The sequence below is a fragment of the Hemiscyllium ocellatum genome, chromosome 3 (genome assembly GCF_020745735.1).
Source record: "Hemiscyllium ocellatum isolate sHemOce1 chromosome 3, sHemOce1.pat.X.cur, whole genome shotgun sequence".
In the NCBI taxonomy this organism is placed as follows: Eukaryota; Metazoa; Chordata; class Chondrichthyes; order Orectolobiformes; family Hemiscylliidae; genus Hemiscyllium; species Hemiscyllium ocellatum.
In genome coordinates this window covers 92,363,087-92,384,245 of record NC_083403.1, presented here as the reverse complement: position 1 = coordinate 92,384,245, position 21,159 = coordinate 92,363,087, and the positions used below count along the sequence as shown (strand labels likewise).

At 41.6% G+C, this 21,159-nt stretch overlaps 1 protein-coding gene across 3 annotated transcripts in view; it reads left to right on the top strand.

Annotated features, from left to right (window-relative positions):
• The window catches only part of fam135a (family with sequence similarity 135 member A), a 329,943-nt gene that overhangs the window by 200,762 nt on the left and 108,022 nt on the right, over window positions 1–21,159 (top strand). For all 3 annotated transcript variants that reach the window (XM_060851940.1, XM_060851926.1, XM_060851932.1), the window contains one exon: window positions 884–1,042. In XM_060851940.1, the coding sequence (XP_060707923.1) occupies window positions 884–1,042 (159 nt within the window). The remainder of the gene's footprint in view (window positions 1–883; window positions 1,043–21,159) is intronic.

Sequence of the window (21,159 nt, the reverse complement as noted above, 5' to 3'; positions counted from 1 at the left end):
GACCTGTAATTTTGCAGTAAGCCTTGTGTCTGACTTGCTAAGTATTAGCAGTGGGAAGAGTATGTTGTTTTGAGAATTGATGCAGGCAGGTAGAAGATTTGAATTCTGTATCTAGTTTTTTTTTAGCAAACAGAATAAGAGAGCCGTCAGTACTTTGATTCTCTGTATTGTTCTCAATATATTTGTGCTTTTTATATGTAAACAGACAATAACATATTCCCAGTTGCAAAATGCACAATGTCATTATAATAAGAAATCCAGTTGAGTAAAAACATGTAAATGTGTAAAATAGAACATTCAAGAAAACTTGTGTTTTGTTTTATTGATTTGACTTCATCTTGATGTCAACAAAAAGTTAATTTTAATTTAATTTGAGAGCTTTAAATCTAAGTGAGCATGTTTTCATATTTGAGGAATCTAATTTTTAACCTATCCTCATATCCGTGCATATCCCTAGATGTGTTTAAGAGTCTGATCATTTAAGATGCTTTGTAACCTGTGCATTCTCATCTTTACATTTTGTGGTCAGTTGACTTGTGAGATTTTGAGGTGTGGTCAAATTATTTTCCCCATCTTCCTCCTTTCATTTTGTGTATATGTATTTAGCAATAAATTCCAATAACTCCCACTTTTTTGGGTAAGAGTGGTTGAAATGTTAGGACGGAAACTGATGCCTCATGAATGTCTTAAGATTAAGGTTATTCTTTCCTTCAATTCTCAAAAATGCAATGAGAATAAAAAGGGCAAGGTGCTATTATTTCTTTAGATTAGGTTCACTTATCCACAGTGCCATGTAAATGTTTCAAGCCCATTATCCTGAAAAGTTTAACATTACTGTTTTGTAAATATTAAGATGGCTTATAGTTTATGTCCTGAATTGTAGCTGAAAGTGGAAAATCCTGATGATCTTCCAGAATTGGTGAACATGGACCTTGCGCAGCTTTGTTCATTGCTAATGGCTCTATGGGCACAGTTTATAGAGATTGTGTCACTACAGGGAGAAGTCTCAGCTTTATTAGCAAAGGAACATCATGTACTTCGTGTGAGTACTCCATCATTCATTCATATGTGAAAGCCTTTACTTGCAAGTTAGACAAATAACCTTAACTAGAAATCTATATGTTTGCAGTGCTATAACATGGCATGGTTTGAGCAATCAATGTTATCCACGTTGATTACATATTTTAATCATATCTGCCCTGTTCTTGCACTCCTTATTCCTCTTCCATCAGCTATCACTTAACTTATTCCTAAATATTGATATAATCTCTACTTAAGTCACCAACTCTTGCATTTAAGAATATGAAAATTAGAAGTTAGAATAGTCCATTCGGCCTGTAAAACCCGCTTACCATTCATTAGGATCTTCGCTGATCCAACTTTGACCTAACCTGCACTTTCTTCCCTGCCTGTCTTCATCTACCATTGTATCCTGTGACTCCCTTGTAGAGATCAAAACTTTATAGCAGGGGCATGCAGACAAATAAGGGGATAGTTGACTGTCAGGCAAAGAAACCTTGGCAGGTAGTGCAGGATTCCTCCTGGTCCTGCTCACAAATCATTTTTTTGTCCTGGACACTGATGACTGTGATGGTCCCTTGGAGAGTACAGAAAGTACTATGGGTGGCCCAACTGTATCAGACTTAATGATGATGAGTGGGAGAGAAGTATGATAGGGGATTCATTAGTTCTGGGTTTTTCAGTGCCAGTAGACATGACTCCAGGATAAATGTTGCTCCCTTGCTGTGATGTCAAAGATGATACAGAGCGGCTACAGGATATTTTCAGATGGAAAGTGGACTTTGATCGTGGCCACATTGATATTAACAATATAAAAGGAAGGTTGGTATGGCCTTGCAACTAGAATTTACAGATTTTGATAGAAAATCAGCACCTCAAAAGTAGTAACCCCTGGTTGAACTCCCATTGCCATGTACAAATGATCCAAAAATAGGAGGTTAAGATAGTTGAATGTCTAGCTGGAAAGATGATGCAGCAGGAAATGCTTGAGATTCCTGGAACACTAGAACTGGTTCTGTGTTACTGGCACCTTTGCAAACCGAACTGGCTGCACTTGAGTAGAGCTGGGACTGATTTTCCTCGTGGAGCATTTTGCTAGTGCTGTTGAGAAGATTTTTAATTCACTCAGCAGGGATGTCTGAAGTAGGAGAATATATTAGAGACTAATGCTCAGATACACAAAACTGGGAGAGACGGAGAGCATTGAAATAGAGATTAGTAAGTTCAGAGATGGAGTTAGAGAAAGGAAGAAAGAAATGGAGTCTAAATCAAGGTATACTGCAAAATGTGTTTGTTGCTAGCCAATAAGGTTGGTAAATTATGGGTGTAAGTTGTCATTTGGATGTAGTGCCATGCAAATTTAAACTCGCCCTATCCTAAAATCCATTGTACAGCTCCTTAGAAAACATTAATGTGGCTGCAAGAAATACAAGAGTGGGTATTAAATGTTTCGGGTTACAAGATATTCAGAAAAGATGGAAAAAGAGGAACGGGGTTGGCAGTATATGCATTGCAGTGATTTAGAAATAAATTATCCCAGAGGATTATATTTCTTGGCGCAGGCTATAGACCACCAACTGGTGGTAAAGATGTAGAGGAACAAATCTGCAAGGCAATTACAGAGAATATAACTTAGTTATAGTGGTGACTTTACTTATAGACTAATAACTACAAAGTTCAAAGAGCAGCAAGGGGCAAGTACTTTTGGATTCTATGGGAATTTTATATGACCAGTGCATTCAATCCAGCTGCTCAACCTGGTTCTTGGGAATTAGATGCTCAAGTAGAGCAAGTGTCAGTAGGAGAGCGTTTAGGAGAAGTAGTAAGTCTATTGTAAGGTTTAGATGACTGTGGAACATGACAAAGGGAAATCCAGAGGAGGAAAAATTAACTGGGACACGTTGACTTTAATGGGACAAAGCAGAATTGGATCAAATAGACAGGAACCAAAAGTTGACGCAAGAAACTGTATCTGAATAATGAACTCTGTTCGAAGAACAGATAGAGGAACAGATAGCATGGGCACAGTTGAGGTATATTACCTCAAAAGAAGATAGAGCAAATAAGCCCAGCTTTCCTGGATTAAAAAAAAACTACATCGAGTCATAAAGATGAACAGCATGGAAACAGACACTTCAGTCCAACTCCTAGATCTAGACAAAAAAAATGTGTTTATGGCAGGTGCCAGATAAATACTGTTAAGAACCGAGCTTTACATGCAATGTTGAGAATGGAGGTGATGAGGCAAATAAAAGTAGCAGAGAGGAATTTGAAAAAAACATAGCTAATATAGAAGAGAATTCCCAAGTTTTCTATGGACACCTAAATAGGCAGAAGGTGGTTTAAAAAAAGGATCAGTTCGGAATTTGTACATGGAGGTGACAGAGGAAGAAACTTAAAATTGATAAGGAAGGATTGGATACACTTTCAAGACTTCAAGTTGATGACGCAATGGGTGAGATGCATTAAGATTATTGAATTAAGTGAGAGTGGATAATGCACTAGCAATCTTTTGGTCTCCTCTAGACTTAGGCAGTTGCAGAGGTCTGCAGAATTGCAAATGTAACAGCCTGTTTCTAAAAAGGTTTACTTAAAGATAAGCCCAACAATAACAGACCAGTCACTTTAACTCCAATCATAGAGGAACCTCTTGAATCAATTATTTTGAATTATTTAGTTAATTTTTTTTATTCAATCATGGGGTGTGGACATCTGCAGCTGCCAGCATTTATGGCCTGTCCCTAGTTGCCCTTGAGAAGATTCTGGTGAACTACATTCTTGAACCACACCAATCCTCATGCTGTAGATTGGCTCACAATGCCATTTGGGAGGGAATTCCAGAATTTTGACCAGCAACAGTGAACCGACAGTGATATATTTCCAAGTCAGGATGATGAATGGCTTGGAGGGGAACTTTCAGGTAATGATTTCCCATGTATCTACTGCCAATGTCCTCCTTGATGGAAATGTTCATGGGTTTTGATGGTGCTGTCCGATGATTGTTGGTGAATTTCTGCAGGCATCTTATAGATAGGACACGCTGCTGCTATTGAGTGTTGGTGGAGTGAAGTGGGTGCTTGTGGATATAGTACCAAGGAAGTAGGCTGCTTTGTCCTGCATTGTATTGAGTTTGATTGTCATTGGAAATGCACCCATCCAGGCAAGCAGGGCGTATTCCATCACAATCCTAACTTCTGCCTTTTAGATAGAGAACCGCTTTGGGGACTCAATTACTTGCAGCCATATTTCAAGCCTCTAACCAGCTCTTTTTCTCACTGAAGACAAAAGATTTCTGTTATGGGAAGGTGGAGAAATAATATTAATAAATGGGTCTTTGATTGACAAGATGCAATGAGTGGAGTTCCACAGAGAGTCAATGCTGGGAACTCTACTTTATTTTTTCCAATTTACAGTGTATTAATGATTTAGATGAGCAAAGCCAAGGTATGGTAGCCAACTTTGCAGATGACACAAGTATCAGTAAGAACATATGCTGTGAAGATGACTAAGAAAGTTGCAGATAGGTTGAATGAGTAAGCAAAAATCTGCCAGATGGCAAGCATAATGTGGGGAAGAAAGTGAAATTATTCATTTTGTCAGGAAGAATGAATCAGCAGAGTAATACTTAACAGAATGACTAGAAATCTGAGGTGCAGAGGGAATTAGATATTTTAGCGCATGGGAAATAAAGGACAGGTATCTTACAGCATGTGTGGAGAGAGAAACACAGTCAACATTGAGTCCAATTTTACTCTTGATCTTGAAGAGCCAAAACATTAACTCTGTTTCTCTCTCCACATCTACTGCCTGTCCTGGTGAGTTTCTCCAGCACCCTTTATTTCAGACTTACAACTTCTGCAGTATTTTGATTTATATAAAAGTAAAGATACTCTGCTTCAGCTCTACAGGACATTGGCAAGATCACATCTCTAATGCTGGGCACAGTTTTGGTCTCCTTACTTAAGCATCTTAAATGTATTTACATCCTTCGGGGTGATTTACTAGATTGATACTTGAAATGAGTCTTTGTTGGATAAGTTGGGCTTGTTCCTCTGGAGTATAGAAGAATAACAAAAAATAGCAAGAAAAGGAAGTAGTTAAATGAGAGGATGCCAAGAAGGTCAGAGGAATCTTGTGGTGTTTGCGATTTGCCTAAAGGTGGCTGATGAGGGTAGTTAAGGCATTTAGGACACTTGTCTTCATCAGTTGTGGCATAGATAAAAAGAATAGGAAGATCATGTTTGAGCTGTACTGAACTTTAGTTAGGCTTCAGCTGGAATATTCTGAAAATCTGGTCACTAGATCGTAGGAAGGCTCTAATTCCTTTGGACGGGGTGCAGAATGCCTTCAGATTCCTGAAGAAAGGCTTATGCCCGAAACGTCGAATCTCCTGTTCCTTGGATGCTGCCTGACCTGCTGCGCTTTTCCAGCAACACATTTTCAGCTGCAGAGTGCCTTCATCAGGATGCTGCCTGGGATGGAGCACTTTAGCTCTAAGAGAGCTGGATAAGCTCAGGTTGTTTTCTTTGGGGCAGAGAAGATTGGGGGGGGTGGGGGCGTGGGGTGGGGAGGGGGGAGAGGGCGGTCGCGGTTGTGGGTGATCCTGCGTCAAAAGCAAATAGACAAGGAGGCATAATTTTAAAGTGGAAGGCAGGTGGTTTAGAGGGGACGTTGAGGAAATGTTTTGCATCCAGAGGATGGTGGAGTCTGGAATCCACTGCCTGGGAGTCACATGGAAAAATGTGGGAAAAATTAGCCAGAGTTAGGGTACACACATTGAGACAGAATCACGTTTCATTAACTTGCTAGAATTTATGAAAAGTTAACAGCTTGATGTGGTTTACATAGATTTCCAAAGGGTATATGATCCAGTGCCCCATAATAGACTTCTGAGGGAAGTTATTGGTGATGAAATAAATGGAGCAGTAGCAACATGAATATAAAGTTGGCTGAGAAGTAGGAAACAAAGTGAACACTTTTAAAGCTGGAAAAAAGGCTTGTAGTAGAGATCTCTAGGGGTCAGTTTCCCAGGGACCTAACTTTCCCAGACATAAATTAAAATTTGAAGTCATGGTGTGTAGTGGACAGTTTCCAAGGTAGAGGATCAAATAAAACTTAGAAACATTTTAGACTGTGAAAACAGTGTAAGGGCATTGACAAGTTGGTAGAATGTGTAAATAGATTAGATTCCCAACAGTGTGGAAACACGCCATTTGGCCCAACTAGTCCACACCGACCCTCCGAAGAGTAACCCACCCAGACCCATTTCTCTCTGACTAATGCATCAAATATTATGGGCAATTTAGCATGGCCAATTCACCTAACCTGCACATCTTTCGACTGTGGCACCCAGAGGAAACCGGGTGCAAACATAGGGAGAATGTGCAAACTGCACACAGACAGCTGCCCAAGGCTGGAATTGCACCTGGGTCCCTGGTGCTGTGAGGCAGCATTGCTAACCACTGAGCCACCATGCCACCCAAACAGTTACAGATGAAATCAAGCAGTGGAAGGTGAGTTAATATATTTTGGTAGAATGAACATAGAGATACAGTATAGTAAAAGATTAAAGAAATAAAGACACATGAGTATATGTAGGCTTACGTTAAAGGTGGAAGGATACTTATAAGTAGTAGTTTATAAATAAGGGCAGACGATTCCGGGTTAAAGAAGTAATGTTTTCTGTAAGTTACTGCTTTGACCTTAACTGACATATGGCATATATTTCTAAACACACTTTAGGAAGGATTTGAAAACATTGGAAAAAGGTTTAGAAGTATGTGAGAATGGTTGACTAAAAACTTCAGTTGTGAAGATAGATCAAAATATTGGAGCAAAAACAGAAATTGCTTGAAAATCTCAGCAGGACTGGCAGCATTTGGAGAGAAATCAGAATCAACATTTTGGATCTAATGACCCTTCTTCAGAACTCATGATAGCTAGGAAATGGATGATTTTTATGCGGAGGGTATGATGGGGCAGAATAAGAGAGAAGCGCAGTTGAACAGACAAGGAGTGGATCGAGACCAGATTATGAGAATGAATAGCTGCTATTAGGAATGATTAGTAGGTGACAATGGGTTGTGTGTGGTAGCAGCCCATGTGATGACACAGCGTAGCGTGTGGAGTGGGGGAAACCATGGGGAAAGGTGCTTAAGCCCTGAAATTATTAAAGCGATATTAAGGCTGTAAGGGTCCCACCCTGAAAATGGGGTGCTGTTCTTCCAGCATGTGCTAAACTTAGCTGGAGCACTGCAACAAGCCTGAGACATGGGTGTTGGATCTTGGAAAGAGAAAGACTAAGAGAAGACTTGATGGAAATTTTCAAAATTGTGGAAGATCTGGACAGTATAGATAAGGATACATAATTTCTGATCACAAGGATCAAAAGTGTGAAAACACACACAAGGTCATTTGCAAGAGAGGCAAATATGATGTAAGAAATTTTTTTTGCATAATGAATGAGTTGGGTTGAATTGCATTGCCTGGAAGTGTGGTGAAGGCAGATTTAATCTAGTCATTCAAGAAGGCATTATGTCATGATTTAAATAGAAATAATATTCAAAGTTACAGGGAATAGGCAAAGATGGCACTGAGTTATAATACCTATTGAAAGAGCTAGTGCAGGCACAATGAGGCAGAACAGCCTCCTTCTGCGGTTTAACAACATTCTTGATTCTGAAATCTGTCTGAAATATATTCAATGACTTCTCTCAACTGCTGTCAGGGTTAGAGAATTCCAAGAATTGCCCTCAGAGAAGAAATTCCTCCTCATCGCTGTCTTAAATAGGAGATCACTTATATTGAAACAGGAATGGCATTGGCATAGTGGTAATGTCTCTAGGATAGTAATCCAGAGGTCCAAACTATTATTCTAACACATGGATTCAAATCCCATCATTACAGATAGTCGAATTTGAATTCAATTAATAACATTGAAATTAAAAGCTAGTCCTTGGCAATGGTAAATCATTACTGATTGTCATGAAAATCTTTAGTCATTGGCCTTTCAGAACACAAAGCTGCTATCCTTACCAGCCTAACCTACAGCAGTATTTCCCTCTGAAATGACCTAGCTAGCCACTCGGTCATATCAACAACTGCAAGAAATGCCAAAGAAAGGAATGAAGCCATACAAATGATTCTGGGTAATCCAACATGGAGGACGGGAAAAATTTGTGGCTGTAACAGCCTTTTTTAAGGTATTTTAGGTGTTGGAGGTGATTTCCTTGAATTTCAGGAGCAGCAATTATTGTTCTATAAACTTGCATTGTTTTGGATGTTTGGAGGAAAAAAAGTCAAAATAATGGCACTTTTAAAAGGGAATAATAACAGACAATAGGCAGCACATGGTCAGTGAAAGAGAGAAAGAAAGAAAGAAACCCACACTGCTAACTGACACAGCAGTGAATCTGCGCAGTTACTGCCTTTGCTATTTGAGTTTATGTATCGCTGGACATCAGAGTACGTCTAGGAAAAAGTTAACAAACAGCAAAATTCACAACTAATCTTGGAGGAACCTGTTTGGGAGAGGTCACAGCATAGAAACAGATAAGTGTATAATTGTAAGTGGAGCCTTGCTGTAAATCTACAGTAGTGAGCAGAGTAGGTTATTTATTGATTATATGTTACTAAGATCTGTCTCTTGATCAAACATTAAAAATATATACCATAGTATTAAGTTAGCCTGGAGTAGTGTTTTGTAGAGCAATAAGACGGTACTATTCTCTGGGTCTGCAGATTGGAAGGAACAAAAATGGCCTTTAGTAGAGTCTTATGCTCCTCTCTTAAGATGTGGGAGTTTTGAGAGAGTTTACATGTTACTGAGGATTATATTTGCAATAAATGTCGTTGGTTGTGAATTCTATCAGACCTAATGATTGGTTAGAGCAACAGGTGCAATGAGGAATTTACAATAGCAAGGAGTGTGATGGATGACAGTTATACGCAGGGAGAAAAGCTGCAGATTCAGTCACATAGATGGGTTAACTCCAGGAGAGGTAGGCAGGCAATGCAGGAGTCTTCTGTGGCTATTCCCATTTCAAATAGGTATGCTGTTTTGGCAAATGTAGGGGGTGATGGATTCTCGGGGGAATGCAGCAGGAACAGCTAAGTTTCTGATGTCAAGACAGGCTCTAATGTAATGAGGGGTATGTTGGGTTCCGAGCGATCGATTGTGTTAGGGGACTCTCTAGTCAGACCACAGGCAGACGTTTCCGCAGTTAGCAGCGAAAAATCAGAATGGTGTGTTGCCTCCCTGGTGCCAAGATCAAGGATGTCTCAGAGAGGGTGCAGAATATTATCAAAGGGGAGAAGGACCAGCAGGATGTCATTGTACACATTGGAACCAACCACATAGGAAGGGAAAAGGATGAGATTCTGAAGGGAGAATATAGAAAGTTAGGCAGGAATTTAAAAAGGAGGTCCTTGAGGGTAGTAATATCTGGATTACTCCCAGTGCTACGAGCTAGTGAGAGTAGGAATAGGAAGGTAGAGCAGATGAATGCATGGCTGAGGAGCTGGTGTATTGGAGAAGGATTCACATTTTTGGATTATTGCAATGTTGTCTGGGTTAGAAGTGACCTGTACAAGAAAGATGGATTTCACCTGAATTGGAAGGGGACTACTCTACTCAGGGAGATTTGCTAGAGCTGATCGGGAGGATTTAAAGTGGTAAGGTGGGGAGGGGGGAGGTGGGTGAGGGTGGGACCCAGGGAGATAGATTAGATTAGATTACTTACAGTGTGGAAACAGGCCCTTCAGCCCAACAAGTCCACACCGACCCGCCGAAGCGCAACCCAGCCAGACCCATTCTCCTACATTTACCCCTTCACCTAACACTACGCGCAATTTAGCATGGCCAATTCACCTAACCTGCACATTTTTGGACTGTGGGAGGAAACTGGAGCACCCGGAGGAAACCCACGCAGACATGGAGAGAATGTGCAAACTCCACGCAGAGTTGCCTGAGGCGGACATTGAACCCGGGTCTCTGGCACTGTGAGGCAGCAGTGCTTGCCACCGTGCCGCCCACATCTGTGGCATCTGCGTTTGGTGCAGTTGGGAAAAGGAGCGAGGCAAAGATTCAGGGCAGGCAGGAACAAAGCAAAGAACTGGTACGACTGATAAATTAACCTGCATTTACCTCAATGCAAGAGGCCTAACAGATGAACTCAGGGCGTGGTGAGGAACGTGGGACTGGGTTATTATAGCAATAACAGAAATGTGGCTCAGGGATGGACAGGACTGGCATTTTAATGTTCCAGAATATGAATACTACAGGAAGGATAGAAAGAATGGCAAGAGAGGAGGGGGCATGGCGTTTTTGATGAGGGATAGGATTACAGCTGTACTTAGGAAGGATATTCCCAGAAACACATCCAGGGAAGTTATTTGGGTGGAACTGAAAAATAAGAAAGGGATGATCACTTTATTGGGATTATATTACAGACCCTCTAATAGCCAGAGGGAAATTGAGAAACAAATTTGTAAGGAGATTTCAGTTATCTGTAAGAATAATATGGTTATGGTCGGGGATTTTAACTTTCCAAACATAAACTGGGACTGCCACAGTATTCAGGGTTTAGATAGAGAGGAATTTGTTAAGTGTGTACAAGAAAACTTTGAGTCAGTATATGAATATACCTACTAGAGAAGGTAAAAAAAAATCATAACCTACGCTTGGGAACTAAAGCAGGGCAGGTGACTGAGGTGCCAGTGGGGGAGCACTTTGGGGCCAGTGACCATAATTCTAATAGTTTTAAAATAATAATGGAAAAGGATAGACCAGATCTAAAAGTTGAAGTTCTAATTTGGAGGAAGGCTAATATTGACGGCATTAGGCAAAAGCTTTCAAAAGCTGATTGGGGGCAGATGTTCACAGGTAAAGAGATGGCTGGAAAATGGGAAGCCTTTAGAAGTGAGATGATGAGATTCTAGAGACAGTATATTCCTCTTAGGGTAATAAGAATGGCTGGTAGGTGTAGGGATTACTGGATGTCTAAAGAAATTGAGGGTTCAGTTAAAGAAAGAAGGAAGCAAATGTCAGGTATACAGAGGAGAGATCGAGTGACTCCTTAGAGTACAAAGGCAATAGGAGTATACCTAAGAGGGAAATCAGGAGGGCAAAAAGGGGACATGAGATAGCTTTGGCAAATACGGTTAAGGAGAATTTGAAGAGATTTTACAAATACATGGAAGACAAAAGTGTAACTAAGGAGAGAATAGGATCCCTTAGAGACTAGCAAGATGGCCTTTGTGTGGAGCAGCAGGGGGAGATAGTAAATGAGTATTTTACATTAGTGTTTACAGTGGAGAAGGACATGAAATAAATAGAATGTGGGGAAATAGATGGTGACATGTTGAAAAATGTCCATATTACAGTGGAGGAGGTGCTGGATATCTTGAAACGCATAAAGGTGGATAAATCCCCACGACCTGATTAGGTGTACCCTAGATTTCTGTGGGAAGCTAGGGAAGTGTTTGCTGGGCCTTTCCTGAGATATTTGTCTCATCGATAGTCACAGATGAAGCGCCGGAAGACTAGAGGTTGGCTAACATGGTGCAACTATTTAAGAAAGCTGACAAGGAAGACCGGTGAGCCTGAAATTGGTGATGAGCAAGTTTTTGGAGGCAATCCTGAGGGACAGGATTTACGTGTATTTGGAAAAGCTAGGACTGATTAGGGATAGTCAGCATGGCTTTGTGCGTGGGAAATCATGCCTCACGAATTCGATTGAGTTTTTTTGAATAAGTAACAAGGAGAATTGGTGAGGGCAGAGCAGTGGATGTGATCTATATGGACTTCAGTAAGGCATTCAGCAGGTGCTCATGGGAGACTGCTTAGCAAGGTTAGATCTCATGGAATACAGGGAGAACTGGCCATTTGGATACAGAACTGGCTCAAAGGTAGAAGACAGAAGGTGGTGGTGGAGGATTGTTTTTCAGACTGGAGGCCTGTGACCAGTAGAGTGCTACAAGGATTGGTGTTGGTACATTACGCTTAGTCATTTATATAAATGATTTGGATATGAACAAAGGAGGTATAATTAGTAAATTTTCTAGATGACACCAAAATTGGCAGTGTAGTGGACAGCGAAGAAGGTTACCTCAGATTACAACAGGATCTTGATCAGATGGGCCAATGAACTGAGGAGTAGCAGATGGAGTTTAGTTTAGATAACTGCAAGGTGCTGTGTTTTGGGAAAGCAAATCTTAGCAGGACTTATACACTTAACGGTAAGGTCCTAGCGACTGTTACTGAAAAAAGAGACCTTGGAGTGCAGATTCATATCTCCTTGAACGTAGAGTTACAGGTAGATAGGATAATGAAGAAGGTGTTTAGTATGCTTTTGTTTTTATTTATCAGAGCCTTGATTATAGAAGTTGGGAGGTCATGTTGCGGCTGTATAGGACATTGGTTAGGCCATTTCTGGAATATTACATGCAGTTCTGGTCTCCTTCCTGTCGGAAAGATGTTGTGAAAGTTGAAAGGGTTCAGGAAAGATTTACAAGGATGTTGCCAGTGTTGGAGGATTTGAGCTATAGGGAGAGGTTGAATAAGCTGGAGCTCTTTTCCGTGGAGCATTGGAGGTTGAAGGGTGACCTTATAGAGGTTTATAAAATCATGAGGGGCATGGATAGGGTAAATAGACAAAGTCTTTTCCCTCGGGGAGGGGAATCCAGAGCATAGGTTTAGGGTGAGAGGGGAAAATAAAGAAGGGACCCAAGGGGCAACATTTTCACGCAGAGGGTGGTACGTGTACGGAATGAGCTGCCAGAGGATGTAATGGAGGCTGGTACAATTGCAGCATTTAAAAGACATTTGGATGGGTATATGAATAGGAAGAGTTTGGAGGGATATGGGCCAAGTGCTGTCAAATGGGACTAGGATATTTTGGGATATATGGTCGGCATGGACGAGTTGGACCAAAGGGTCTTTTTCCATGCTGTACATCTCTATGACAGAATCATCCAGTATAATCCTTGACTTCAGAGATGACAATGGCACACCCAGCCCTATCAACACTGGCAAGTCCTCCTTACTAATATCTGTAGAGTAATTATCTAACAAATATGCTTATAACAGACAATGTCCCAGCTGCCACCATTACTGTCCTGGACATGGCCTGACTCACTGACAGAATAGACCCACCAGATGTTTGCATAGTGAGTTACCATCAGGTAGAAGTTGTCCTTGGAATCCTAACCAGGATTGACTGTGAACATGGTAAAATTTGTGGCATCAGGTCAAATATGGGCAATGAAGACTCCTGCAGATTACCACCTACACCATCTCCTCAAACAAATGAACTTCCATGATGAACTTCATTTCGAAGAAGCACTGAAGAAGCAAAGGCTCAGAATGTACACTGGATTATCTGCCATCAAATGTAATTCAGTATTAGTACAACTGGCCGGCCTGGCTGAGTCTGAAGCAGTCTAACTGCTACACTGGATCTGCAAAAGGTGGTAGTGGAACAACAAGAAATAACTAGCTCAACACTGGTATCACCAATCTACCTGTCACAGATAATCTGTCTTTTACAGTATTGATTGTATTGACCACTGCATGGTGTTTGTGGTGACAAAATCCAGTCTTCACATTCAAGATACACTTCGTCATGTTGTCTGACATTGTGTGACACTACCATTCTGCTAAATGGGATAAATTTCAAACCTAGTAATTCAAAACTGGATATCATCCAGGCACTAAGGACAATCAGCGGGAGAAGAATTGCGTTCAACCAAAATGTGTAACCTTGTGACCCAACATGTTCTGTTTTCCACTGTGAAAACTGAACTAGTGAAGATTATAGAAAGGGATGCCAGGCGTTGTCAACCTATGACACAGGACAACTTGCATGTCGATCAGTGTAAGTAAATAGTGATAGACACACATAAGTGATTCTGCATCAAGGGATTGTGTCTAAGCTCTGAGTCTTGCCATATCCAATATGAATGACGGTGAGTAATTAAACAGCTAACCAAAGGAGCAGGCTTCGCAAATACCCTCATCCTCAGTAATTGAGAAATCTAGTACGTCAATATTAAAAACAAGGCCTAAGTATTTTCATATTAACATACTAGATTTCTCAATTACTGAGGATGATGGTATTTGCGAAGCCTGCTCCTTTGGTTAGCTGTTTAATTACTCACCATCCTTCATATTGGATATGGCAAGACTCAGAGCTTAGACACAATCCCTTGATGCAGAATCACTTACGTGTGTCTATCACTATTTACTTACACTGATCGACATGCAAGTTGTCCTGTGTCATAGGTTGACAACGCCTGGCATCCCTTTCTATAATCTTCATGGTTCAGTTTTCACAGTGGAAAACAGAACATGTTGGGTCACAAGGTTACACATTTTGGTTGAACGCAATTCTTCTCCCGCTGATTGTCCTTAGTGCCTGGATGATATCCAGTTTTGAATTACTAGGTTTGAAATTTATCCCATTTAGCAGAGTGGTAGTGTCACACACTTCGTCATGTTGTCTGACATTGTGTGACACTACCACTCTGCTAAATGGGATAAATTTCAAACCTAGTAATTCAAAACTGGATATCATCCAGGCACTAAGGACAATCAGCGGGAGAAGAATTGCGTTCAACCAAAATGTGTAACCTTGTGACCCAACATGTTCTGTTTTCCACTGTGAAAACTGAACCATGAAGATTATAGAAAGGGATGCCAGGCGTTGTCAACCTATGACACAGGACAACTTGCATGTCGATCAGTGTAAGTAAATAGTGATAGACACACGTAAGTGATTCTGCATCAAGGGATTGTGTCTAAGCTCTGAGTCTTGCCATATCCAATATGAAGGATGGTGAGTAATTAAACAGCTAACCAAAGGAGCAGGCTTCGCAAATACCATCATCCTCAGTAATTGAGAAATCTAGTATGTTAATATGAAAATACTTAGGCCTTGTTTTTAATATTGACGTACTAGATTTCTCAATTACTGAGGATGAGGGTATTTGCGAAGCCTGCTCCTTTGGTTAGCTGTTTAATTACTCACCGTCATTCATATTGGATATGGCAAGACTCAGAGCTTAGACACAATCCCTTGATGCAGAATCACTTATGTGTGTCTATCACTATTTACTTACACTGATCGACATGCAAGTTGTCCTGTGTCATAGGTTGACAACGCCTGGCATCCCTTTCTATAATCTTCACTAGTTCAGTTTTCACAGTGGAAAACAGAACATGTTGGGTCACAAGGTTACACATTTTGGTTGAACGCAATTCTTCTCCCGCTGATTGTCCTTAGTGCCTGGATGATATCCAGTTTTGAATTACTAGGTTTGAAATTTATCCCATTTAGCAGAATGGTAGTGTCACACAATGTCAGACAACATGACGAAGTGTATCTTGAATGTGAAGACTGGATTTTGTCACCACAAACACCATGCAGTGGTCAATACAATCAATACTGTAAAAGACAGATTATCTGTGACAGGTAGATTGGTGATACCAGTGTTGAGCTAGTTATTTCTTGTTGTTCCACTACCACCTTTTGCAGATCCAGTGTAGCAGTTAGGCTGCTTCAGACTCAGCCAGGCCGGCCAGTTGTACTAATACTGAATTACTTTTGATGGCAGATAATCCAGTATACATTCTGAGCCCATGCTTCTTCGAAATGAAGTTCATTATGGAGGTTCATTTGTTTGAGGAGATGATGTAGGTGTTAATCTGCAGGAGTCTTCATTGCCCATATTCATGAGATCCCCTCAGTATCACAGATGCCTATCTTAAAGCAATTAGATTAATTCCATGTGAAATCCAACACAATTAATTCAGCTCATGTCTCTGCAGAGCCTGCTCACTATCTAGACGGCACAAGTTAAAAGTTACGTGTATGCTTTGTTTACTTGAATGGGTGCAGCTTCAATAAAATTCAAGCTGCTCAGCACTATCCAGGACAAAGCAGCCTACTTGATTAGTACCCAGTACCAATGTACACTCTCTCCATCACTGAAGTCCTGTCTCAGCTGTCTGTACCTTCTCTAAGATGCACCCAGGCTCCTTCCACAGCCACTTACAAACATAGAACATTACAGTGCAGTCCAGGCCCTTCAGCCCTTGATGTTGCACCTTTCAATGTAGCTAAGTGTGAAGTGATTCACTTTGGTAAGAGTAACAAGAAGATGGAGTACTAGGCTAATGGGCGGATACTTGGTAGTGTTGATGAGCAGAGGGATCTTGGTGTCCATGTACACAGATATCTGAAAGCTGCCACCCAGGTAAATAGTGCTGTGAAGGAGGCATATGGCGTATTGGCTTTTATTGGTAGAGGAATTGAGTTCCGGAGTCCTGAGGTCATGTTGCAGTTGTATAAGACTCTGGTGCGGCCGCATCTGGAGTATTGTGTGCAGTTTTGGTCGCCATACTATAGGAAGGATGTGGAGGCATTGGAACGGGTGCAAAGGAGGTTAACCAGGATGTTGCCTGGTATGGTAGGAAGATCGTATGAGGAAAGGCTGAGGCACTTGGGGCTGTTTTCATTGGAGAAAAGAAGGTTTAGGGGTGACTTGATAGAGGTGTACAAGCTGATTAGGGGTTTAGATAGGGTTGACCATGAGAACCTTTTTCCACGTATGGAGTCAGATATTACGAGGAGGCATAGCTTTAAATTAAGGGGTGGGAGGTATAGGACAGATGTTAGGGGTAGATACTTTACTCAGCAAGTCGTGAGTTCATGGAATGCCCTGCCAGTAACAGTGGTGGACTTTCCCTCTTTATGCGCATTAAAGCGGGCATTGGATAGGCATATGGAGGATAGTGGGCTAGTGTAGGTTAGGTGGGCATGGATCAGCGCAACATCCAGGGCCGAAGGGCCTGTACTGCCCTGTATTTTTCTATGTTCTATGTTCTATCTGTGGAACCAATCTGAAGCCTATCTATCCCAACACTATTCCATTTTCATTCATCTGTTTATCCAGTGACCATTTAAATGCCCTTACAGTTGGCGAGTCTACTACTGTTGCAGCAATGCATTCCACACCCCTCCTCCTCTCTGAGTAAAGGAACTGCCTCTGGCATCTATCACCCCTCAACTTAAAGCTATGTCCCCTCATGCTAGCCATCACCATCCAAGGAAAAAGGATGTCCACCCCATTTAACCCTTATGAAAGGGGAACCTTATCAAATGCTTTACTGAAATCCATATACACCACATCAACTGCTTTACCCGCATCCATCTGTTTGGTCACCATCTCAAAGAACTCAGTAAGGTTTGTGTAGCATGACCTACCCTTCACAAAATCGTGTTGACTATCCTACTCAACTTATTCCTCCCTAGATGATTATAAATCCTAACTCTTTTTTAATCTGTTCCAATACTTTACCCATAACTGAAGTAAGGCTCACTGGTCTATAATTACCAGTGCTGTCTCTGTTCCCCATCGTGAACAAAGGGACAACATTTGCTAGCCTGCAGTCTTCTGGCACTATTCCTGTAGACAATGACAACATAAAGATCAAAGCCAATCCGGCCTAGGGGACTTATCTACTTTCACACTTCCTAGAAGAGCTAATACCTCCTCCTTGTGAATCTCAATCCCGTCTAGTCGAATAGACTGCATCTCAGTATTCTCCTGGACAACATTGTCTTTTTCTAGTGTGAACACTGACAAAAAAAAATTCATTTAATGTTTCCCCATCTCCTCGGACTCTACACTCAACTTCCCACTGCTATCCTAATCTTTTTCTAGTCATTCTTTTATTTCTGATATACCTAGAGAAAGCTTTAGGGTTTTCCTTGATCTTACCTGCTAATGACTTCTCATGTCCCCTCCTGACTCTTTTCACTCGACCACTTCCTCCCTATATGACAGGTATATGCTTATCAAGGACACACTGTAGCTGTTCCTTGCATAACCTCCACATTTAAATTATGCCCATTCCCTGCAGTTTCCTTCCCCATCCTATGCATCCTAAATCTTGCTTAATCGCATCATAATTGCCTTCCCCCTCCCAGCAATAACTCTTGCCCACATTATATACCTATTCCTTTCCATCACTAAGGTAAACATAACCGAACTGTGGTGCCTATCACCAAAGTGCTCATCTACCTCCAAATCTAACACCTGGCCATGTTCATTACCCAATACCAAATCCAATGTGACCTCAGCCCTTGTTGGCTTGTCTGTGTCAGGCAACCCTCTTGCACATATTGGACAAAAACTGACCCATCTAAAGTACTATAGTATTGGGCGGCACGGTGGCACAGTGGTTAGCACTGCTGCCTCACAGCGCCTGAAGACCTGGGTTCAATTCCCGACTCAGGCGATTGACTGTGTGGAGTTTGCACGTTCTCCCCGTGTCTGCGTGGGTTTCCTCCGGGTGCTCCGGTTTCCTCCCACAGTCCAAAAATGTGCGGGTCAGGTGAATTGGCCATGCTAAATTGCCCGTAGTGTTAGGTAAGGGGTAATGTAGGGGTATGGGTGGGTTTCGCTTCGGCGGGTCGGTGTGGACTTGTTGGGCCGAAGGGCCTGTTTCCACACTGTAAGTCTAATCTAATCTATTTACAGTTGATATTTGGAAAATTTAAGTCCCCATAACAACCACCCTGTTACTTTTGCTCGTATCCAGAATTATCTTTGCTATCCTTTTGTTTACATCTCTGGAACTATTCGGAAGCATATAGAAAACTCACAACCAGGTGACCTCTCCTTTCCTGTTTCTCACCTTAGTCCACAATACCTCAGAAGAGGGGTCCTCATTAAATGTCCTTTCTGCTACCGTAATACTGTTCTTGACTACCAATGCCACACCTCATCCTCTTTTACCATCTTCTCTAGTCTTACTGAAACATCTCAGTCCCGGAACCTGTAACAACCATTCCTGTCCCTGCTGTATCCATGTCTCTGGAATGGCCACAACATTGAAGTCCCAGGTACCAACCCATGCTGCAAGTTCACCCACCTTATTCCGGATGCTCCTGGCATTGAAGTAGACACTCTTCAAACCACCTTCCTGCTTGCTAGTGGACTCTTGCGACCTTGAAACTGTATTTCTGACCTCATGACTGTCAACCTCCTGGCACTGGGCCTACAATTTTGGTTCCCTTCTTCTGTTGAATTAATTTAAACCCTCCAAAACAGCATTAGCAAATTTGCCCCCCAGGTTCAGATGTGGACCATCCTGTTTGTAGAGATCCCACTTAGCCAGAATGAGACCCAATTATCGACATACCCGAAACCCGCCCTCTTGCACCATTCCTGTTGCCACATGTTCAACTCTCTCTCCCTATTCTTTGCCTCGCTGTCGTGTGACATGGGCAACAAACCAGAGATAACAACTCTGTTTGTTCTAGCACTAAGCTTCCACCCTAGCTCCCTAAATTTCTGCCTTAAATTCCCATCCCTTTTCCTACCAATGCTGTTAGTACCTATGTGGACCATGACTTCGGTCTGCTCCCTCTCCCCCTCCCCGTTAACGATCCTGAAAATACAAACCTCTGACACTACTTCCTAGAAGATGTCTCACTAACTTGATTGAGATTTTTGAAGAAATAACCAGGAGGATTGATGCAGGTAGAGTGGTGGACATGATTTATTTCTACTTTAGTAAGGCATTCGACAAGATTAGTCATGGTAGACTGGTTAGCTACGTTAGATCACATGGAATACAGGGAAAACTAGCCACTTGGAATACAGAACTACCTCCAAAGTTAGAGGACAGAGGGTAGTGATGTAGGGTTGGTTTTTAGATTGGAGGGCTGTGACCCGAGGTGTGCCATAAGGATCGATGCTGGCTCCACTGCTTTTTATCATTTTATATAAATGATTTGGATGTGAACATAGGAGATTGGTTAGTAAGGTTGCAGAAGACACCAAAATTGTGGACAGTGAAGAAGGTTACCTCAGAGTACAATGCAATTTTGATCAGATGAGCTAATGGGTCGAGGGGTAGCAAATGGAGTTTAATTTAGATAAATGTGAGGGGCTCCATTTTGGAAAGGCAAATAAGGGCAGGGCTTATAGGTTCCTGGGGAGTGTTGCTGAACAAAAAGACCGTGGAGTGCAGATACATAGTTGCTTGAAAGTGGATTGCAAGAAAGACAAGATAGTGAAAAAAGCCTTTGGTATGCTTACCAAAGGGCATTTGTCAGTGTGTTGAGTATAGAGGTTGGAAGGTCATGGTGCAGCTGTACAGGTCATTGGTTCAGCCACTTTCGGAATGTTGTGTGCAATTCTGGTCTCCCTGCTATAGGAAGGATGTTGTGAAATTTGAAAGGGTTCAGAAAAGATTTATGTGGATATTGCCACGGTTGGAGGGGTTGAGCTGTAGGGAGAGGTTGAATAGATTGGGGCTGTTTTCCCTGGAGCTTCGGAGGCTGAACAGTGACCTTCTAGAGGTTTATAAAATCATGTGTGTAGATAGGATGAATAGTCAAGGTCTTTTCTTTGGAGTAGAGCAGTCCAGAACTAGAGGACATAGGTTTAAAGTGGGAAGGTAAAGATTTAAAAAGGACCTAAGGGGCAAAGTTTTCACAAAGAAGATTGTGCATGTATGAAGTGAGCTGGCAGAGGACGTGGAGGAGGTTGGTACAATCACAACATTTAAAAAGCACATAAATGGGTATAAGAATAGGAAGTGTTTAGAGGGATATGGGGCAAGTGCTAGAAAAATGGGACTAGATTTATTTGGGACATCTGGTCGGCATGGACAAGTTGGACCAAAGGGTCTGTTTCAGCTCTAAGGCTCTAAGGACAAGGGCAGCAGTTGCACGGGAATACCACCACCTCCAAGCCACACCCCATCCTTGCTTGGGAATTTATATTCCTTCAGTATTTCTGGGTCAAATTCCTGGTACTGCCTTCCTAACAGTATTGAGAGTCTACCTACACCCCAGCAATTGCAGTGGTTCAAGAAGACAGCTCACCACATCCTTTAGAAGGGAAGTTAGAAATAGGCAGTCCATGCTAACCTCATCAGTAATGCCCAAGTTCCAAGAAAAACATTTTAAAAACACCCTCCCAGTCCTTCTAAGGAATAGTTTTTCAGCTGTCCTTGCAATTCGTGGCTGGTTATTGTTAGAAGGTAATATCCTAAATAATTTGTAAGATCCATTAATTTGTTGTCTATCTTTCTACTATTGTAACTCATAACTGATTGTGGAC